At 40.2% G+C, this 17,029-nt stretch overlaps 1 protein-coding gene and 1 long non-coding RNA gene across 2 annotated transcripts in view; one reads left to right on the top strand and one right to left on the bottom strand.

Moving 5' to 3' along the window:
• LOC309502064 overlaps window positions 1–17,029 on the top strand; it is a 200,292-nt gene that overhangs the window by 136,551 nt on the left and 46,712 nt on the right. The window lies entirely within an intron of this gene.
• LOC309501908 (uncharacterized protein) overlaps window positions 1–17,029 on the bottom strand; it is a 575,396-nt gene that overhangs the window by 536,641 nt on the left and 21,726 nt on the right. Inside the window, exon 10 of the mRNA XM_082174164.1 lies at window positions 15,796–15,966. Within this exon, the coding sequence (XP_082030290.1) occupies window positions 15,796–15,966 (171 nt within the window). The remainder of the gene's footprint in view (window positions 1–15,795; window positions 15,967–17,029) is intronic.

The following is a 17,029-nucleotide window of genomic DNA, read 5'->3' as shown; positions in this document are numbered from 1 at the left end:
AGTGACTCGCTGCCAAGATGGCGACGGTTGGCCACGCCCACTTTAGGCTTCAAAAACGGTCTTCAAAAACCTACGGGTGACGTCACGGACACTACGTCCATATTTTTTTACAGTCTATGGTCTGTCTCCATGAAAACGAGATCATACCTGGAAGCGTGGCCTATTTGGTCAGGGTTTTTCCTGTATTGAAACTTTTGGCGGCCGCTGAAGACTCAAATTTCATCATTTAATGTTGTTTTTAGTATTATTATTACTTTTTTATTAATATTCATAATCAGTAGTATTATGTATCTCTTTTATAATCTTTATAGACATTCATAATTATTTGTACTCATTGTATTTTGTGAATATGTGGGAGAGACTTTGGGAGACTTTGGACTTGAGAGTGTGTGCTGCTGGACTGAAATGTATATGCATAGCATAAGGGGAATACATTCCAACGTTAATGGAAACCATATGTTCTTCTGCTGAATGTGTGTGTTCCTATAGTGATGTAGTTTTTTTTCCTTGGTCAGTGGTATAAAAACCAAGCCCTTTTGTCCGAAAATCAGGAAGAGATGGAAATGTAGAGAAGATGACTGAGAAGCTGAATTAGACCTTCGCTTGGTCCATTGTCTCTTCCTCCTATGTCTTATATTAATTAAATAAATAAGGGATCTCTTGGAAAAATCACTGGTGTCTGTTTCCATGAAATCAAACAACAGGGGAAAGCAAGATTTTTAAATCAACAATTTGGCGTCACGAAGAACAGGATTGCATAATCCAGCCATTGGTCTAAGTCATTAAGGTAAGACTTTTTCCTTTATATTCTAAGTCTGCCTGATGATTAGAGACAATGACTGTAACTGCTAAAAAGAACTGTGTTGTTTAAGGAACCTGTGGTTTTGCCAATGAATATAAGACAGTATAATAAAAAATAAAAAAATAATTTAATTTAATTTGGCTTAAGTTCTCTGAAAAGTAAACCTCTAAATTATTTGATATGCTGGGATTGAGATGGATCTTTTTTAGAAAAAATACCATCTAGTCAAAAATTTGGGAGAATTAGCTGTAAGACGGTAAAACTATAGATATTTGCTTGGTTCGGCACCGTTTGGTGTTAGGGGATATGGTGGGACTGTAAAAACGAAAGCAGAGTAATCCCTAAAGTATACCCAGCACGGAAGATTCGTACTCAGAAGGAGGCGAGGAGGTGAAACACAAGCAAAACTCGATTGACATGAGCGGTTAAGTGTGGCGAGTCTGTTTAAAACGATGGCAGAAAAAAAACTCTAAAGCACGGTAACACGCTGGAGTAATATGAGTTAAACTAGTTAGGATCGCGTGTTATCTTGACTTTGACCGTAAAGCTGTTCAAATATTTGAGGATACTGATCCGAGTAAGCTTAAAGAAAAAAAAGGAAAAAGAAAACAAAGAAATTAATCTGAGAGAAAATCCACAAATATTTAAAAAAAGAAAAAAAACTGTTTCGAGTTAACTGGAAACTAAACAAAATACTGAAAAACATTGGAGTTAACTTTTCTCTAAAATTTTCTTTTGTTCTGTGAAGTGAAAGAGAGGGAAAGAGAGTGAGCCAGCCCCTCCCTTTAGAATTTGCTCCATCCCTTCACACACACATATACTGTAGTTTGGAGGAGGGAGGGAGAGAGAAAGAGAAGAAGGGCAGCCTCTGATACACACACATACATGCACATAAGCACACACACATACATACATACAGGGAGGGAGCGAGAGAGAAGCAGAGTGATAGCCCCACCCTGAGAGAAACACATTCACACTCACAGACACACACACAGTCCTGCTGTTTGAGTGAACCGGCACAGAGTGATAAAACTTTGCAAAATGGCAGAAAGTGGCTGTAATAGCAGAACAATATCTGCTTGGTTCCTGGAAAGGAAGAGCAAGAAACAAGCTAAGCTTTTGAAAAAAGGACTGGACATAAATGCAACTATGGATGCACAGTTACACTGGTTCGAGACTCAAAAAGACAAGATAAAATCAATAGCATTCCCAATTTTGGCAGCTCATTGGATTGTGAAACAAGGTGGAATTTGTTGCGATCTAAATGGTGGTCCAGTTCCACTTGCTGAAGCAATGAAGCCTCAAATTGAAGCATTTAACAAGTTGAACAAAATCATGTCTATTAAATGTTCAGATGGAGAAAATATAACCAATGATGATTCGTTTGATCCAGATTGGACGAACATAATAACTGAAGCTGAAAGGAAATATTCACAACCACCAGTGAAATCCGCAGCCACAGTAACGCCTCCTCCTTACAAACCAATCTATCCAGCTTTGCCTGAACAATATACAAGTTCATCTAAATCTCTGACACAGCCTCAAGCTTCGAGATCAAATGGAGGTCCAGTTGACAAGATGTGCATTGCATCTGCACAAGCAGCTCCAATAATAACAAGATCTAAATCAGCCCAGCCAAACAGGGACATGCTGCGATGTACACCAGCTCGTAATTATGGATCTGACTGGGGTGATGAGACAAGAGATGACGACATGATCACAGTTGACAAGATCGGTCCTGAATTTTCTTCACCTGTTGTTAAAAAGGAAGACTTACAATCTGAAATGATGACAGAAGAGAGACCATTCACACCAGGAGAACGTCAAGCTATTCTCACAGCCTTGCCTCCTCTGAAGAGACAAGATCCAAACACCGAGTTTTGGAGAGAATTAGACTCTCTGGTTGAAGCACATCAAATGACATTAAAAGATATACACACCATTGTGAAAGCTAAAATCCCAAGAGACAGATGGGAACGCTTGCCAGTTTCGATAACAACAGCCCAATGGATACATTTGTGGGTTGATGACCAAGGACGATCCCTGGGTCTTTGGCAAACATTAGATGTGTTTCGAAGAGAAATCCAAGAAATCTTGGGAAGTGGAAAAATTCCATTCACATCAGTGACATTGATTAAGCAAAAGGATGATGAATCTCCAGATGAATATGCTCTGCGTAAGTGGAATGCTTACGAGAGATGGGCTCTCTGTGCTAAGAAACAACCGGACAGAGATGATGTACAGTTCACTGACGCACTTGTGGATGGACTTAGTACAAAATACCAACAAGCCTTATCACTTGGAGTCAAACCAGGTGAGACATTTGACCAAATTATGCAATGGGCTGGCCGCTTAGAGATGGCTACGAGATCAAACAATGAAGAAGGAAACAAGCCAAATCGAAGAGGAGTGGCAACAGTTCAATACAACATAGACACAGAGAGGTGGTTGAAGATTTGTAGCAACTGTGGAAAGCGTGGTCACTTAAGAAAAGATTGTTGGGCTAAAGGAGGTGGAGTAGAAGGACAAGGTCCATCATTCAAACAAGTCAGTGTGCAAAACCATGATGAAGCCTCTCAAGGGAAGAATATTATACCTCTAAAGATCCTCTGAGAAGTCGAAATCGTAAATCTCGAAGTATATGGGGAGATATAGCGGGGGTATTTGGTTCTCTCAACTCAATTAGTAATACTGCTCAAATGAATCAATTAAGCAAATATACTCAGTGGGTGGGAACAATGACTGGGAAAGGACTCACTGAAGCTCTTCAAGGTTCTCTACATATTATAGCAGTGGGTCAGCATCTTAATAACGCAGCGAAGGAATTGGCAGATGCATTAACAAAGTCATCTAATTTTGAGACGCATCGTGCAGCGTGTTTATTTCTGGCTCAAAATTTGAAGGATCAAATGGTAGAGCAGTGGTTCTCAACTCCAGTCCTCGGGACCCGCTGCCCTGCACATTTTGTATGTCTCCCTTATTCAACACACCTGAACCAGATCATCAGCTCGTCAGGAGAGACTCCATGAACTGATTTGAGTGTGTCAGATAAGAGAGACATACAAAATGTGCAGAGCAGCGGGTCCCGAGGACTGGAGTTGAGAACCACTGTGGTAGAGGATATTCAAGTTATTCGAATGGGTCAAATTCCTGAGCGAAAAGCGGAATCTGTGCTAGTGGTTTTCGGTAATCAACTTAATTTGACTTCTGCTAAACATGTTCCATTAATTAAAATTGCCATTAATGAAAATTAGTTGTCAGGTTCTGGAACATTACCTTTGTTTATGGTATGGCCTCAATATGGGAAGCGTAATATTATGACAGTTAGACGATTCCAATCAATGGGGGTTAGACAAGGAAATTCAGTAATTAGATTAGGAAAGAATGGATATTGGGCTGAAGGTGATACACCAATGATTTCTACCACAGACTGTTGTGTTGAGGAACATGAGTGGGTAATTTGCTCATGCTCTACAATGTTCAGTTTATCTCTTAATGGATCTGCAGTTTGGGAAGTAGTTCCTTTAGATCAAGCCACAGGTGCATGGCATGTGTCAGAAGCACAGTGGTGCTTATTACATGATGGAATAAGTGAAAATATGATATACGGAGGGAAGTTATGCCCAATTCCTCCTGATCCATTTTGCGTTGAGATTCTCTATCCTCTTTATTTGGGTGGAATTCATGTTCCACATGTGCAATTGTTGCAGTTAGATCCACAGTGGTGGAATAATGATTTGGTAGAGGAGAGGAATTATGAACTCTTTGAAATGGTTAAGAGAGTTAAAGGAAGTGTTAAGGCAGCTCAAGAGGAGGGAATTCAAGCAAGGGGTCATGTTATTGTAGCAAATGGAATAGCTAAGTTGATGTCTGAGAGGAAATTAATAGGGGTGTAACGGTTCACAAAATTCACGGTTCGGTTCGATACGATACACTTGTGTCACGGTTCGGTACGGTTCGGTTCGGTACGTTTTCCATAGGCTACAGCAAAAATAAATAAATGCCAGAGAAATTTTCTTGAATTTTTTTTTTTTATTATTATTATTTTATTTAATGAAACTAACATCATAAAGTATGATTTTTGTATTTATTTATATTTGTTGCTTTTTTACTGAGCAATAATGGAGCTATACTTGACTCTTCTTATGAGCATATAAAACAAAACAGCTCCTTGGACAAAATGAAATGTAATATTGTAGTAGTAGGCTAGTTATAAACAAAGGTTTATTTTAGTTCAGATTAACATTTGAGGGCAGCAATTGTATTCATAATGTCAAAATAAAACAGACGTAATGTTACTTGAAAGCATTATAGCCCACTATTCCTGACAAACTTCCATCCCTTGCAGTTAGTGTTACTACAGCAAATCCATTCCACTGTGAATGTTGCTGATCTGTGGACACCGGCCAGTTCATTCACGGCACGATGTTTCTTCCTGGTTTCCACGTCAGCGCTGTTTGATCCGTTAATAACAGAGAAATGTGCATAGAAATAACTAGATCTCGCAACGATGTTATTACTTCAGTGGCGATTTCAAAAAGCATTTGAAATTCAAATGCTTTCTTTACTGGTCTGGATCTCTTAGCGCTGTGTGGTGTTGCTTGATCAGGTTCGCGCATAGGCCTCGCGAGTCCCGCTTCACAGGTCAAAACTGATAAACGGTCCACACAAACACAATAAGAGTAGCTCAGTTTCGTTCCTTACATTGCATTTGCTAGTTGATGTTGTGGTTGCGCCAGCCTCTATGAGCGCGCTTGCCACCCGCAACGCGCCTTCATTTGAAATAACGAAATTTCGGTCGGCAGAAAAAATGGTCCAACGAACCGTTCGGTACGTAATGCGTACCGAAAACCGAACCGAACGGTTCGATATGAGCACGCGTATCGTTACACCCCTAGAAATTAACGCAAATTCCAGGAAATCTGTCATGGTCAGAATGGATAGTTTTGACTATGGTAGTAGTCTTGGTGATTCTGTTAGCAATAAATCTCATCATATGTGTCACTAGGAAGAAAAGTACCAAACCTGTTAAATTGGTTATTACTAACCAAATGGATAGAACCAAGAAGGAGACATTCGGTGTGAAATAGGAGATTTTACACAAAAATACAACCTCATAAACAATGAACACCCACTTACTGATTTTCAACCCCAAGGGACAGGATCCTTTAACATCAATTTTATTTTATTTTATTTTGTTGTTTTGGCCAGGAACTTGAGGAGTTAAGTAATTAACGAGTCGGGGCACTGGCAGAAGACTTATTACTTTTTCTTTCCTTAGATGATTGGGGTTCATTTTTAAATGCTTACACATAGATGTGAAATGACACATAGTATACGGGGACATGACACGATAGGGTGCATGTTACTGAAAGAACAAGCAGAAAGAGAGAGAGAGAGAGAGAGAGAGAGAGAGAGAGAGAGAGAGAGAGAGACCCGGTCACACTCTCACCGTCTTCAAACTGTCTTGCTCTCTCTCGCTCCCTCGCACATTGTTATGTATGCATCAATATGCAATAATAACATATATTATTCTATTTGTGTTTCAGAATACACACGAGGGAAACCGGAGATCTGACTGCACTGTTTCGACTGGTTTATTCGGCACACTGCAACAACAACAACCAACAACAACAACCAACAGCACGGGGGTGCCCTCTAGTGGCCCTCAGGTATTTACATTTACATTTACATTTAGTCATTTAGCAGACGCTTTTATCCAAAGCGACTTACAAATTAGGACTAAATTAAGCGAGTCATCATGAAGAGGCAAAAACAACAACAACGCAAGAAGTGCTCAAAATACGAAGTTCAGGTATTATTCAGAGTAGCATAAGCCTGATAAGTGATGTTTCAAAGGGAAAGTTTATTTTTTTTATTTTTTTTTTTATTTTTTTTTTTATGAGGTTAAGTGCTCACGGAAGAGATTGGTTTTCAGCTGTCTTTTGAATGTTGTCAGGGATTCTGCATTCCGGATGAGGGTGGGGAGAGCGTTCCACCAGCATGGAACTGTGAATGAGAATGTTCTGGAAAGTGATTTTGTGGCTTTCTGTGATGGAACCACGAGACGTCGCTCGTTGACCGATCGTAGGTGTCTGGTAGGGATGTAGACTCGTAGGAGTGAGTGAAAGTAGGAGGGAGCTGAGCCTGTGATAGCCCTTGATGCGAGCAACGAGAGGTAGCCAGTGCAGAGAGATGAACAGAGGAGTGACGTGGGCCCTCTTGGGCTCGTTGAAGACAAGACGAGCTGCAGCATTCTGGATCATCTGTAGGGGTTTGGGTGCACATGCTGGAAGTCCAGCCAGAAGAGCATTGCAGTAGTCCAGCCTAGAGATGACCAGGGCCTGGACGATAAGTTGTGTTGCATGCTCAGTTAGGAAAGGCCTGATCTTCCTGATGTTGTGCAGTGCAAACCTGCATGATCGAGCTGTCTTTGAAATGTGATCTGTGAAGGTCAGCTGGTCATCAAACGTTACTCCAAGATTTCTGACCGATCTTGATGGGGTGATTAATGATGACTCTAGCTGGATGGTGAAGTCGTGCTGTAGAGACGGATTGGCAGGGAGGACGAGAAGCTCAGTCTTTGCCAGGTTGAGCTACAGGTGATGTTCCTTCATCCATGTGGAGATATCCGCCAGACAGCTTGAGACCCGTGCAGCTACTGTGGGATCATCTGGTTGAAATGAGAGGAAGAGCTGCGTGTCATCAGCATAGCAGTGGTAGGACAAACCGTGTGTCTGTATGATGTGTCCCAGTGATGTGGTGTAGATGGAGAAGAGGAGGGGACCAAGAACTGAACCCTGGGGAACACCTGTGGTCAGCTGATGTGCTCTGGATGCCTCACCTCTCCATGCGACCTTGAAGGACCTACCTGTGAGATAGGACTCAAACCAGTGGAGTGAAGTTCCTGTGATGCCCAGTGATGAGAGGGTGGACAGAAGGATCTGATGATTCACAGTGTCGAAGGCAGCAGACAGATCCAGGAGAATGAGGACTGAAGATTTGGAAGCAGCTTTTGCGATCCGTAGGGCTTCTGTGACTGACAGTAATGCAGGCTCAGTTGAATGCCCTTTCTTGAAGCCAGATTGGTTGACATCCAGCTGGTTGTTTAGAGACAAGAAGGATGTTACTTGGTTGAAGACAGCTCTTTCAAGTGTCTTCGCAATGAATGGTAGGAGAGAGATAGGTCTGTAATTCTCTACAAATTATGCGTTTAGCGTTGTTTTTTTGAGCAGTGGAGTAACCCGAGCCTGCTTAAATGCTGTAGGGAAGGTGCCAGTATGGAGGGATGAGTTGATGATGTGTGTGAGTGATGGTAGAAGTGTGGGAGAGATGGCTTGTAGAAGGTGTGAGGGGATGGGGTCAAGAGGGCAGGTGGTAGGGTGACTGGAGAGGAGAAGTGTAGATACTTCTTCCTCGGTTAGCGAAGAAAAGGAGGACAGAGGGATATTGGCTGTGGAAGGGGTCGGTCTGGGTTCCTGTGTGTGTGAAGCTGAGAACTGACTGCTGATAGCTGTTGTTTTGTTGGTGAAGAAGTTCGCAAAATCGTCAGCAATTAAGGAGGAGGCGGGTGGTGGTGGAGGTGGACAGAGGAGAGAGTTGAATGTCTTGAAGAGTAATCGTGTGTTGGAGGAGCTGTTGATCTTGTTGTGAAAGTATGAAGATTTTGCAGCATGAACATCAACAGAAAAGGAAGAGAGGAGAGGTTGATACATACTCAGGTCAGATGCGTCTTTTGATTTGTGCCATTTCCTCTCCGCTGCCCTGAGTTCGGTCCGGTGTTCCCGAAGAACCTCAGATAACCAGGGGTTAGAGGGAGTAGCGCGTGCTGGCCTGGAGGAGAGAGGGCAGATAATGTCTAGAGAAGAGGTTAGAGTGGAGAACGAACGAAACGAACTGGGAGTCTTGGATCATAATGTGTGAGTACACTGGGTGTTAACAGCTGATTTTTAGCATCTTGGAACGCTTTCTCACACTCTGGCGACCACATCCATTTTACTTCCTTGTGTAACATTGCATTCAGGGGGTGAAGAACTGTGGCCATATTTGGCACAAATCTTGCATAATAATTAACCAGTCCCAAAAAATATCGTAGTTGGTTAACATTAACAGGAGCTGGTGCTTCGGCGATGGCGCGCAGTTTGTCTGGAGACTTGTGAAGTCCTGATGCGTCGATCACGTGTCCCAAATACTCCACTGAAGTTTTGAAAAACTCACTCTTCTCTCTTTTCACACGAAGTCCGCATTTCTCCAACCGACTTAACACAGCTTCCAGGTTAGCTAAGTGATGAGCATTATCTTTTCCTGTGATCAGGATATCATCCAAAAAACAATGTACACCCGGTAGCCCTTGTAGCACTTGTTCCATGACTCGTTGAAATATCGTTGGAGCTGAAGTGATACCGAAGGGTAATCTGTTGTACACAAACATCCCCTTGTGGGTCGTGATGGTGAGATATTTACGTGAATCTTCATGCACAGGAATCTGTAGGTAGGCATGTGAAAGGTCTAGTTTGCTAAATCTTTGTCCTCCAGCCAGTGAAGCGAACAGATCTTCAATCCGGGGTAATGGATAATGTTCTGCACACAGAGCTGGATTCACGGTTATCTTGAAATCACCACAAATCCTAACATTGCCACCTTTTTTTATTACAGGTACGATCGGGGTTGCCCATTCACTGAATCGCACAGGTGAAATGATTCCTTCCTTCAGTAAGCGATCAATTTCTTCTTCCACCTTGGGTCTGATGGCGTACGGTACCACCGGAGCTTGGAAGAATCTTGGTTGGGTTCCTGGTTTCAGACTCAAGGTCGCTGTATACTCATTGAATGTCCCTAAATCTTCTTTGAATACTTTGGCATACCTTTTTAGAAGACTTTCAAATGTTCCTTCATTAACTTGATGCACTGCTCTTACAGTTCTTATCTCACGCCAATCTAGACGAATTCTGCGAAGCCATTCTCGTCCCAACAGAGGAGCTGCATTTCCTGCAACAACATACAAAGGTAACCGTATGTTTTGTCTGTTTAGCTTGACACGCACTTTGATGACGCCTTCTGGTGGGATGACCTCGCCTGTATACGTCTTGAGGACAACGTTCGTCTGGCGTAATCGAACATGACTCAGTTTATCTCTGTACAGTTCACTTGAGATAATAGAGACCGCCGCTCCAGTATCCACTTCCATATCGACTGGCAATCCTTCAATTTTTGGTTGCACTTTTATTACAGATGACACTAACTCAGTTTCACTTTTCATTTTGTTCACCTGTGGAGAATTGTGCGATGTTGCTGTTACTTTGTGTAAAGTCAGTTCGGTATCCGTGTCCGAATTTGTCTCTTCCTCACTCTTTTCCATATTAGCATCCACTCTGTGAATTGGTCTTTTCTTTGTCTGTCCCTTCCATTTTGCACTTTTTCCCTTTACTGTAGTTTTAAATGTTTTCTCCTCTGTCTTATTACCTTTACACATTTGTGCAATGTGGCCTTTCTTCCCACACTTGTGACACACTTGATCTTTGTAAAAGCACTCATTTTGGATATGGTTAGGCTTTCCACATCTATAACATTTTTCCTTTGACGATTCTGATGACAGAGACATGGCATTTACCTTCAATGAGTTGCTCAAGTGCTGTGATTCTCTAGATACAGCCTCCATTGACATCGCTATATCCACAGCCTTTTTATACGTGAGCTCCGATTCAGTTAATAGCTTCCTTTGAACTGATTCGCTACTCAGCCCACACACGAATCGGTCTCGCAGTGCGTCATTTAAATTGTCGCCAAACTCACAGTGCTCCGCCAGTTTCTTTAACACCGCCACATATTGTGCGACACTTTCCCCTTCTGCTTGATTTCGTTTGTGAAATTTGAACCTCTCTGCAATCACAATGGGCCTGGGGGTAAAATGTGCTTGAAGTGTGTTCACAATCTCCTCATATTCCATCGTCCCGGGCTTAACTGGTGCAATTAGACTACGCAACAGTCCATAAGTCGATGCCCCCAATACACTGAGAAAAACTGACACTCTTTTCTCTTCACTAATGTCATTTGCCTCCACAAAGTGTTCAAAACGTTCAACATACGTAGGCCATTGTTCTCTTGCCTCGTCGTATGCCTCGATCTGTCCGATGATCGTAGTAGCCATCCTTTTTTTTTTTTTTTTACTCGCCCGATGACTTGATATTTGCAGTGGGAACTTTATTCTCGTCGCCAATTTATGTTATGTATGCATCAAAATGCTATAATAACATATATTATTCTATTTGTGTTTCAGAATACACACGAGGGAAACCGGAGATCTGACTGCACTGTTTCGACTGGTTTATTCGGCACACTGCAACAACAACAACCAACAGCACGGGGGTGCCCTCTAGTGGCCCTCAGGTATTGTAACAACTCAAATACATTACACACATAGTAATCAAAATCAGTTGAGAATTGACACGATGGTAAAAGATCGGAAGACCGAAGTTTCACGTGGATCATTCGGATATTTTTTTCCCGAATTACCGCTGGGTGTGAATTGTGCTAAAAAAACAACAACAACGTTTTTACGTTGCCGTATCTTCTCTGAAAAGCGTTCCGCCCATTCAGCTGACATAAAAAACACTTTCAGTAAACAAAACAAAACCTATCCAATGATGAAAAGTTTTCTGTGTTGACAAATCTTGTGCGATGTCCTAACTGCCGGGATAATCACACAACGCGTACAAGTCTGCTAATGATACATCCGATTCGCGACTAATTACTCCTTTGAGCCGATTCACTTTAATGAATGGTTAAAACAACTGATCTGTCCGACACTGAATCGGTGTATAACAAATCGGTAACACTTTACAATATGGTTCCATTTATTAAACTCTAGTTAACTAGATCAGTTAACATTAACTATTAATAAACTGCACTTCTACAACATTTATTAATCTTTATTCATGTTAATTTCACCATTTACTAGTAGCCTACATTATTTAAATCAAAAGTTGTGTTTGTTAACATTAGTACGCCTAATGCACTGTGTGAAGTAACATAATAAAAATACAGCTGTTCACTGTTTGTTCAACTTAGATTAACAAAGATTAATAAATACAGTAACAAATGTATTGCTCATGGTTCATGTTAGTTAGCCTAATATATTAACTAATGTACACAAATCAAACCACATTTTGCACCTCTTAAAATGAGAATGTAAGTGTGCTTACCCCATTTTTATTTTTGTAAGAGTGGTTAGCAAGATTTAACCTTAATAAACTACTGTATTTTCAGGTTATTTATGACAGTGTATAGAACAATTACCAAACCAATCTTTTAGTTTAGACTGGAGTGAGGTGAAAACAGAAAAAAAAAAAGCAAGTTGTTGTTAGCTAGCTGCTAATTGTTTTCAATTGTATATGGTAAAAAATACCATAAATACCCCTTATTTTTTCTCTGCATTCTCCTTTTGATTCTAAACTGAACTCAAATGGCACTGATTGATAACCGGTGTTTTATGAAGAGTATTGTGATGGTGTTTGAGAGGGATTGACTCATGACGGTCAAGGGAACACTGTGGTGTCTAGTACAGATTACTGGTCTGGTACGGATTATCAAGAGAACACTGTGGTGACTAGTAGTGTTGCACGATATACCGGTACTAGAAAGGTATCGCGATACCCTGCTATTAAAAACGATACGATATTAACTTTTATTAGTACCGGTACTTTAAGAGTGACAGTGAAATAATAAGAGCAGTATTTCTTAATTTGCGTAGCTGTGTGACAGCAGGAGTCAGGACGTGTACATTCACTAAACAACGGAAGTAGAACAGTCAAATATATACGCGCAGCACTTGACAAAGAAACTTGCATGCATGAGAAAATAAAGCGCGGGACGTGCTCGAGCTGCCGGGCTCAGACCTGAAGCGCGCGCACACGCCGTTCAGACAGCATGCGATCGCGACTTCAGTTCTCTTTCGCGGATTATTAGGTTTGAATAGTCAAAGTGATATGTAAAAATGTACGTCCTGGCGAGTATTCACGTAAACACAGGCGGGTATGTCTTTAGTGAACGTAAACCATTTGTAAAAATAAATCTTATATGTTCCAATGTATTGGATACGTGCAGGTCTTAAAGGGCCGGACCGGCAGCGTAATATTCTGTGTGATTAATGTTAATCCAACAACAAAAGAAAATAGACAGTCACCCAATGCTTGACTGAATACATTTAATATATTTTATTAAGAATCAGTCGTTTCATGAAATAAGATTTTGGTCATCCCAACCTGTTCAGAGTTATGAAAGGTTTGTAAATGTTAGCATGATTGATAATAATGTGATTGTTGCAAACATCTCGGTAAGGACGTTCACACTGACATGTAATTATTATTATTTTTTTAATAAAGGGTAGGGAATGGTCATAAAGCAGGGCAGGAACATGCTGGTCATGTGAGTTTTTAGCTTTTTAAAATAAATTTATAAAACAATCATTTGTAAGTTCTGTCATATTTTTCAATTACTTTTACGGTTTTAGTTTTTTTGCCGTGGTATCGATTCAGTATCAGTATCGAGGTATTTTGGTCTGGTATCGTATCGAAGTCATAATTTTGGTATCGTGATAACACTAGTGACTAGTACAGATTACTGGTCTGGTACAGATTATCAAGAGAACACTGTGGTGACTAGTACAGATTATTGGTCTGGTACGGATTATCAAGAGAACACTGTGGTGACTACAGATTACTGGTCTGGATTGGTACAGATTACTAATCTGGGGTGCGTTTCCCAAAAGCATCGTTAGCCAACTATGTTCGCAAGTTCTGTCGTTATCAGCATAGTTCAACGAGTCAGTGTTTCCCGAAACAGTCGTTCTAACGAACATTCCAAACAGCATCGCAGAGTTGTGTGTTTGGAACGACAGCTCTCGAGCTGTGGTTAGAAGAAGAGTTTCTAGTTTGCATGACATGTGGATTTAAATAAATAAATCCTTATCTTGAACAAAATAAGCAAGCTGACATTCAGTGCAATCTGTGTCTGTTTGTCAAGAGATTTAAAGCACCGTTTTTGAAGAGTGCGCATGTGTGAACGAGCTCTAGTGTGTAAGAACGAGCCTATGATTGAATCTGGAAATAAAGCAAAATAACTGAGAAAAATGAGAAATAGTCCTCAGATGTCATGTCTGTAATTTATAGCAAAACATCTATCGTTCATTCGATCTCAAACAGATTCATTAAAAGTAGTTATTACTCCACCACGTGCGTGACGTCATAAACCAACGTGGTTGAACGCCCAATTTGCGACAATACGGTTTCGGGAAACAGTCGTGACTCGCTAGTTGATTTCATCAACGATGCATCGTACTATGATAGTTAAAAGGATACTTCACCTCTGGAAAGATGAATGTGTATTTAAAATAGGTCATTTAATCTAGAAGAAATGTGAAGACATTTTTTAATTTGGAGCTTTCTAGACTGAGAAAAGCCAGAAAATTTATTTTTGGCTTATGTGGATGAAAGACAACAACTCCCAGAATACACTTGCTTCGCTGCTCTACGAGGCCACTCCCAAGCCACGCCTCCCGGTTAGAGAGCGCAGTTGAAAACAACAAGGTTAGGCTACTAGTGAGTCTCCGTGACGAGTTTGCCCGGGATATTGAGATCGCCCAAAATGTCCGGGATTCGGCTTTTGCGTTCTACAGTTGCCATTCATCATGTTTACTGTGGCGAGCAGGACGAGGCTGAGGGCCACGGGAGAACGGCGCGAGGCCGGTGGTGTGATTACTGCCGGTCTCCTATCTCTCACGGAGGAGCGGGAATTTTCTTAGCAATGTTAAAACGCACATCAACCGATCACTTGTTTAGCGTTCATGTAAACACTACATTCAGATTCACCAATCGGAATGAATTCAGTTAGATTGAAACAAAAGGTGTGCATGTAAACAATGAATGGCGACTGCAGAAAGCAAAAGCCGAATCCCGGACATTTTGGACGATCTCGACGGCCGGACATGTCCGGGAAAAAGAGGATGGTAACCCCTACTACTCAGCTTTCTCCACAGAACAAGAGCCTGCTAGCTTAGCTTCCAAAGAAAGAGGCTGATACTGTGTGTACATTCTGTGAGTGAGATCCCCCTATGGGCGGGTTGAAAACATGCGGGACAGCCCCTACTACTGGCTGTAGATTTTTGCGTCATCGGAGGATTTTTTCCAGACAAAAAATACATAAATCTCTCATCTCAGGGGAATATGAGGGTGGAAAGCATGGTAATTCGAAAATACTACAGGTTTTCTACTAATACAAAGCTTAATGCTAAATCCTGAAGTATCCTTTTAAGCAGCGAGTTACGTCGTTGTTCGGGAAACGCACCCCCGGTGGACTCAGATAATCCACGGTATATGAAAATATAGACCGTCAAGAATACTGACCGTCATGGGGAAATATCAGAGTCAAAATAAGATACACCGGTGTTTTGCCAGATAAGAAGTTTATTTACTATTTTAATTCATTTTACTGTAATTCATTTTATAACTTTATCATTTATCTCTTTTAATTCATTTTATAAATGCTTTTAAATTTGTCTATTTTCTATGCAAAGCTCTATGAATTGCTATAGTGTGATTATTATAATTCCTTTCTATGTAAAGCTTTTGAATAACTGTTTGAATTGTCCTTGCTTTTATTTTGTGATCATTTTTATTCCTCTCTATGTAAAACACTTTGAATTGCCATAGTGTATGAATGTGCTATATAAATAAACTTGCCTTGACTGCCTCTATAGTAACTGAAATAATTATTGACCCATGATCAATGTCTGTCTTAACCAAATATTTAAAGCCTCATATCACATTTTAATTGTGTGTTTTTAATGTACTGTTTAATTGTATTACTATAAATTGTTGTGGCTCTGTGTGACACTGAGGAAAAAACTGCTCTGACTCAAACAAGTGAGGAAATATTATCATCAACTAACATTACAACTAAAAGTAAAGTAATATTATAAATAAATGAGCAATACTCACATCAGTGTGTTGAGTTGACAGTGTTTATCCTGCAGTAGAGTAGCGATCTGATTCACTCCTGTGTCTCCTAGTTCATGTCTACTCAGATTCAGCTCTTTCTGGAGAAACAGGTTTTTACCCACAACTCTATTCACATACTGGCAGGCTTCCTCTGCAGGAGGACTCAAAAACCTGCAGAAGAGTCAATTCAGTTCTCAAATAAATGTCTGTTGCATTACAAAAAAAGATTGATACAATACATTAGTTTTTTTTTTCTTTGAACATTTAAATACACAAATAAATATACATTTAAAAGAAACTAGAGCGACACTGAGTCCTAAAGCAAACTCATAAGAACAGAAACGTCTCACAGAGCAGAAGGGCAAAAGCTCACTAGATCATGGTTTTCAGTATGAATACAGAGTGTGAAATTAAGATCTTTCTGGCTTTTAAGCAGGAGAAGTGAGAAACGTCAGCACAGAGAAAACTGGCTTGTGAAACTGCATGTTTGTGAACATCTGGAGACTCATAGACCTGCTGTAGAGAGATGCAGTGAATCTGGGCTTGATGGAAAACTATGAATGAATGATTTTATTTGGTCACAAACCCACAAGTCATATCAACAAATAAAGAAAAAACAAAAACAAAACACAAGTTACACAATGTATTTTGTGACCAAAAAGGCATAGGCTGAAGCCAAAGGCTTATGTTTTTTGCCTATCCTAGATCAAAAATTAATTATCCTAGATCAAAATTAAATAAAATGAAGTATACATTACATAAATATTAAATAAACACTTCAACCACATTATATCTCATGAACAAAAAATCTTTAAATTTTTTTTTAAATTGTACCAATTGAGATGATTCCTTAATAAACATCGGTAGACTGTTCCACAGTTTTACACCACATACAGAGACACAGTAACTTTTCCGTTTAGTTCGTGCACAAGCAGGTCTGAATTCAAGTTTCTGTCTTAAACTGTACACATCTTCTTTTATATTAAACAGCTGTTGAATGTTTCTTGGAAGTAATTTATTTTTCGCTTTAAATAATATTTGTGCGGTCTGAAAATCAATCAACTCTTTATGTTTCATTATTTTAGATCTACAGAAAAGTGTGTTTGTGTGCTCCCTATACCCTACTTTATGAATTATTCGTATTGCCCTCTTTTGTAATAAAAATAGTGAATTAATTGAACTTTTGTAATTATTTCCCCATATCTCAGAGCAATAACTTAAATATGGCAAGACC

The sequence above is a fragment of the Leuciscus leuciscus genome (genome assembly GCF_965113295.1).
Source record: "Leuciscus leuciscus genome assembly, chromosome: 6".
In the NCBI taxonomy this organism is placed as follows: Eukaryota; Metazoa; Chordata; class Actinopteri; order Cypriniformes; family Leuciscidae; genus Leuciscus; species Leuciscus leuciscus.
Note: the sequence above shows the minus strand (reverse complement) of the source record. Positions and strands in the feature narration are given on the sequence as shown.